This window comes from Nerophis ophidion, linkage group LG05 (assembly GCF_033978795.1).
Source record: "Nerophis ophidion isolate RoL-2023_Sa linkage group LG05, RoL_Noph_v1.0, whole genome shotgun sequence".
Taxonomy (NCBI): Eukaryota; Metazoa; Chordata; class Actinopteri; order Syngnathiformes; family Syngnathidae; genus Nerophis; species Nerophis ophidion.
Window position 1 is genome coordinate 57,539,778 of NC_084615.1, and position 6,643 is coordinate 57,546,420.

The 6,643-nt window shown below is 34.1% G+C and overlaps 1 protein-coding gene across 2 annotated transcripts in view; it reads right to left on the reverse strand.

The window, feature by feature from the left end:
- The window catches only part of nkx1.2lb (NK1 transcription factor related 2-like,b), a 16,690-nt gene extending 10,788 nt beyond the window's left edge, over nt 1-5,902 (reverse strand). The window contains exons 1-3 of one of the 2 annotated variants that reach the window (XM_061899593.1): nt 5,614-5,902; nt 5,231-5,536; nt 2,775-2,994 (exon numbers count right to left, since the gene is read on the reverse strand). In XM_061899593.1, coding sequence (XP_061755577.1) covers nt 2,775-2,994; nt 5,231-5,512 — 502 coding nt within the window. In that variant the 5' untranslated portion in view covers nt 5,513-5,536; nt 5,614-5,902. Of the gene's footprint in view, nt 1-2,774; nt 2,995-5,230 lie in introns of both variants that reach the window. The other variant, XM_061899592.1, reaches the window with a different exon arrangement.
- Between the last annotated feature and the right edge of the window lie 741 nt (nt 5,903-6,643).

Below are 6,643 nucleotides of genomic sequence, written 5' to 3' on the forward strand. Positions count from 1 at the left end.
CACGCTGTTCAGTAGCTCCCAGCTAGCCCACTGAGGGGCAGCTAGTAATTAGCGCCCTAATTGCTACCTGGCAACTACTGTGCTAATCGTTAGTTATCTTAAAAGCTAACAGTACAAAATACATTAAGGCCTTTCCCCATTACAAACTTTATACCCCAATCTAAACTAGTAAAAACACATTGCTGTCTGAGCAACTAAACTCTTCAAAAACAATAATAATAACATATTTTATATGTATTGCACTTAACACTTGAATAACAAATATTTTGTGCGGATTCAACCCACTTAGCACAGAGTGATAAATATAAACAGGATTCCTTGAGCATTAGAATAAACCACACTCCAAAAACTTTACAAAAAAAAAACTGAAGAAGATAATTATATTTAAACACTACAACAACAATATGTATTTTAAGAACAACATTTTATGTTTATTCTGCTGAGGAAAGTCTTTGTGTCTTTTAATTTATTAGAAAGGGAAATAAAGCTTGGTTAAAAGATTTCAGTGTGTACTATATTTAAAATTACTATACTATAACCTATTTAATCTACAAATTTATAGAAAACAAGCTACAAAAATATCACTATGTTTAACGATTAAATTATTGAATGTCTGATTTGCCAACTTCATCACGATAACAAAAATGCAAATAATACACTAAATAAATGTCAATGTTTGAGTGATTTGACATCAATATATGTTCTTTTTCAATTCAAAATACATTTTACACTGCACTAAAACATGTCAAATAATACATTTATCATGAACAATGTTGCATACTGTACGTAACATATTTCACATCAATTAGTAATATTTTATGAACTCATTATCATCCTCATTTTACTTTATATGAAAATGGATTCTAACGTGTCACATGGCATGTTCAACACAAGTTTCTGAACCTTTAATATTTTCTAACACATAACGGTAGCTTCACTTTAACGCTACTCACGATGACAACCATCTTTTAATTAATATTGAAAATGCAGCGGTACCATCACGACTATTAAAATAGGACCATCTGCTAAGTTGTTCAAGTAGTGGATATTAGTTACTAAAGTGCTAAAAATGTGACATTATGTATTTGATGCTATTCAAGTGCTGTACTCAAAATATGACCATATAAATTATATATAACTTTATATCCATTACATAATATGTTGTTCAAGTACAATTGTGACAATATACAGTATGTTATTCAAGTACAGAAAATGTGGGAGTACATTGCTGTTATTAAAGTAGTGTAGGCCTAGTTGAAATATGACCAGATACCACATATGTTATTATATGTTATTCAAGTACTGAAAATGTGATAGTATATCAAATATTATAAGTACTGCATACAGTTTATTACATACGTATATGTTATTTAAATATTACAATGTGACAGTATATTACTGTTATTTAACAACTGTACTTAAAATGTTATATATGACAGTATTTTGCATACTGTAAGTATAGTAGAGAGGTGTATACAACATAGTATGTTACTTAAATTAGATAAATCATTCATTTGAGTTGAGTTTAATACAGCAATCATTGTATTTTTTGTTAAAGACAAAATAAGGACTTGTTTGCGCAAATGATATCCATACTGACAAATCAAAAAGATGTGTAAACCATTCTACTATTCGTTTTAAGTTGTGGTAATGACTAATATACATATAAAAAAACAGCCTGCAAGTATATGTACGATTTTATTATTAGTAACATTTCAACACGTTATCCCTATATTATGTTTTTGCTTTTTTTTCCACACTTTTGCTGCATTTTTGTTTTAACATTCCTGTTTATTGTATTTTTAGAATAAGCATTATTACAACATGAACAAAAACAAAACAGCTGCAGTCCACAAATGGTCCCCGCACTGCACTTTGAATGCGTTTGCCTTTCATTATTGCTTTTAATTTACTTTTTTTTTTTAAGTCTTTACAATAAAATATCAACGAAGTTATGTTTTAATATTTACATACTTGTATTCTTCTAATGATATTGTTTTGTATTTGGTAATTATCTGAAATGTTTTCATTGTATTTTATTTTTTCACAAATATAACCCGCTTGTCCCGAAATGGATGGATGGAAGATTAAAAATGAAACCTGTCAAAATTGGCAGGGCAAGAATTGTTCATTAATATTAAACGAATTTATTGTTACTTAAAAGTAAAAAATGTGTGTTGTAGGCCCTACAGCTAAATCAATATAATGGTCTTTAAAATTACATGAAACATGAATTACTTAATAATGAATTGTCTGCGCTATTATTAATAAACTGCATCGTAGAAGGACGCCAATTACACCGAGTCAAATAAAGTGTATTTGGGATATATAATTAAATAAGTATATTAAAATGTGTACTTTCCTACATGTATTCATTCATATACCACCGTTTTTAGTATTGCGGAATTGGGCAAGGCCGGCGCAAATTGACTGCTTTTATTCTTTTCTTAAAAAAAAAATAAAAAAATTGTCTGAAGACCAAACGAGAAAAAAAAACGGTTATCATTTTTTACTGAGTAGCAATAAAACAAATCTGTCATTTAATTCATGCTGGTGTAGTGAAAAATACTTTTTTGTATCTTTGTCCTGAGATGATTTAGAGGAGGCCTCATATAATATCAAATACAATATTGTTATTATATTTCACTGCTAAGAAAAGTGCAATTTAAAAAAAATACTTTTATACTTCATTATTACATTAAACGAAAAAATATATAAGAATGGTGGAATTATGTCGTGTTAATGTCATAAACGATTAAATAAATGTGACTTACTGTGATAACCCTGCGAATATGCGTCGCCATTGGGCTCCAGGCCCGCTTCGCATCCTCCACTGGATCCTCCTGTGGATCCTGCGCTGGATCCTCCACTTGATCCTCTCCGGTTTTCCTGGCCTTGCTCACCGCGGTGGTTGTCATGTCGTCGACTAGTGAACTTGTTTGGGTCCAGAATGTCCAGAACAGAGAAAGAGGTAGTCCGGTGACCGGCAGGACCCTAAAAAAGACTTTTTTTAATTAAAAAAAACAACCCAAAAACTTTTACGAAGCTTTTTATATCCACAACAAAAACTGTCGCCTGGTTAGATGTGACACATGAATAAGTTCATGAACACTAGATATATTATCGTTCGTAAACTTCAGATGAAAAGTTTCAATGCGGCCCGCAACCTGTTTCTTATTGGCTCGCGGCTCACTTGAACATTCTAACCTAACACGAAAAACTAAAAAAATATATATTTTTTAAAAATACAAACAACAGCATCTAAAATGGTGGGAAAAGAGCAGTAATAATTATGAATGGTTGCTATTTTGTTAGTATGGACTTGGTTTCATATGTATAATTGGTGTATGTGTCATTTGTTTAATGACTTGCAAGGAAGCTACAACTAAACGATTTCTCTAGATAGATGTAATATATAACATCTATATATAACATTCATTATTTATGACTCAGTATGTGTAACCATAGTATGGAAGTTGGATCATTTTCACGTTTGTAATTTTTTTTAAAGCCTAAGAAATACATTTTATATATTTCAATGCAATTTTGAATTAAATAAGTCAAAGTGTATGTCAAGTGCATTATTATTATTACTATTATTATGATAAGCATGTCAATTTTTCTCCTATACATGACACCTTTTTGCTCTTTTTTCCAGTTGTGTTATTTCATTATTTTACTCATATTAATGGGCTGCGCACCGCAAATGACCCTCAATCCACACGTTGGACACCCCTTACCTTATCTCCTACTGTATAAATACTGTACATTATACAGCGATCTTTAATGGACAAATCCATAATTATAACGAACATAATTAACTCATTGCATCATTAAATGAATAAAATAGAAGTTTGTATAATATATGCATCGTTATATGTATAAACTACTCACAAAGTAGCAGCGAATACATGATTAACACATAACACACGATTAAATATGTTCATTTGCATTATAGGGACAATTTATAAATTAGGATGCATATTGTCACTGTTTTTTATTCGTTTTCATTTTTAGCATATTTAACGATGTGTTAATTGAGTCATGTACAAATATATGTACTTAGTAAGTACAATTTGTGTGCATATATATAATTATAACTAGTATGCATTTGAATAATTGCACATTTATCGAACGATATTGATGAATATAACACACACACGCACACGCACACACATACACACACTCACACACACACACACACACACACACACACAAATACACTTTTATTTTTTGCATTACTCTCATTTTATTTCCTAAAATAGGAATTAAATGTAATAATGCCTCGCATCCCTTTAATTGTTTGTATTTATTTCTGTATTAGTTTTTTTTATTGATGTTACCTGCATGAGGACAGCATATGTAAATCCGCAGTTGTGCTATAAACTGGCATATTTACACCTGTATCGTTGCAGATACAGGTGTATTAATTAATATGCACCAACCCTAACAAATAAATGAATTAATTCAATAGTAATTCTAATTATAAATATTACTCAATGATTCCCGTTATTTGTATTTTCGTTTCTAACACACAAAACACTCTGCTCATTTGAATGTTTTAGTCATGTTTACATAATTTATTGCCGGTGTATTTACAGGAATACAGAATAAGAATCAAGGGGGCAACATCTGAAAGAATGAATGAGCTTCACGACATGAAAAATGTATATAATTATTTTTTTATGCGTCACAAACAGACTGGACTGTACATTTACATAAATATTATAGACATTGTCATTAAAACGTGAACTTTACTGTAAAGATAAGAAACGAAATCGTTGTAGTGCAGGTATAAAAGAACAATAAAATGCAGATATAAATACATATAGATTACTGTACGGATAAATATATTGCACTTTTTTTGATATACATCCACGTTTATGAATGTATGTTATATAGTCTTTATATTCCAGCGTGAATATTATATATACTTATTTTCTTGATAAGAAAAAAACATATCCTTTGAAATATTTTGTTTTTAATTATTATTATTTTTCGTGGATTTCCCGCTTCAACATTGAACACCTGCACGCTGTGGTAACACACATTAAAATTATTATTATTATTATTTGTGTGTGTTCCTGCGTTTCCTACAAACGTGAATATTATTCCTATTAATGTTATTGTGATTATTGATTTAATTGAATGCAGGTGTGTAGTCTCCAGCTAATAAGATAAGATGAGATAAGTTCAACTAAAACACGATAGGATCTTTAAGAGGTCGTACCTGCAGCGGCGGTACCGGTACCGGGTTCGTGGGAGGAGACTCCAGGTGGTTCTCGGCATGAGAGTCTCTAATCCCAGCCGCCGTGGAGAAGATGAGTTTGTCCCCAGAAGGAGCTTCTCTAGTCCGTGCGGGCTCCAAAGTGTCCATGAGCGGCACCAACGGGTCCTGCTTGAAGGAGTGTATGTCTTCCGTGTCCAGGGAGGAGGACAGTGTCCCGGCGTGTGCCGCCGCCACGTCACTGTCCATGCCGCTACTCCTCTGTGGACTACTTAACGTCCACATCAAAACTCTTTCAACTGTCACACACTCTCGTACACACACACACACACACGCGTGAAATAGTCAGTGAGCGCTAACCTCCACCATGTTGTCCATTTTCATACTTCCACTGATGAAAAAGACTTCCGTAAAGACTCCACGCAACATGGCGGCTTTAATTGTCGCCTCTGTCCGACGTGTGTGTCCTCGTCCTCTTCATCGTGGCTCTGTCAAACAACACACTTCATTTCCCGCACGTCCACATCCATCACTTTGTCAGCCTTTGGCTCCAACACACTTTACTACAACGGCGACAAGAAGAAGAAGAAGTGCGAGAAAAGAAGGAGAAGAAGGAGAAGAAGAAGGAGGCGGGAAGAACTCCCGCCACCACCCACCATCAGCATCATCTTCATCTTCATCTTCATCCACCATGTTGCTGCTGTCAGCACATTTGATACACTCTCCCTTTCTCCACTATTAACTCAAAATACTTTGAACTCACCATGGTGCCCTTTATCAAACACGAAACCATAACATGGAGTCATATTTCTCCATTCAACTGCGGTATAAATGTATTGTCTGTGTCATTACAAACGTCGGTAAACATTTATTTTCAGTAAAAACGGCAGAAATATGATCAAATATTACATCATGGGTACGAGATAAATGATAAATGGGTTGTACTTATATAGCGCTTTTCTACCTTCAAGGTACTCAAAGCGCTTTGACACTACTTCTACATTCACCCATTCACACACTGATGGAGGGAGCTGCCATGCAAGGGGCTAACCAGCACCCATCAGGAGCAAGGATGAAGTGTCTTGCTCAGGACACAACGAGGTTGGTACTAGGCGAGGATTGAACCAGGGACCCTCGGGTTGCGCACGGCCACTCTGCCACTGCGCCACGCCGTCCCGAGATATGGGCCAGTGTATCACATACTTTACTGGGAGTACTGTACCAGAAATATGACAATGTACTACTAGAGACGGGATGGCAAAAAAGGTACTAGAAATCTGACAATATATTCCATCCATCCATTTACTACCGCTTGTCCCGTTAGGGGTCGCGGGGGGTTGCTGGAGCCTATCTCAGCTGCATTCGGGCGGAATGCGGGTTACATGTTATAAGTAATAGAAATGTGACAGGAAAATG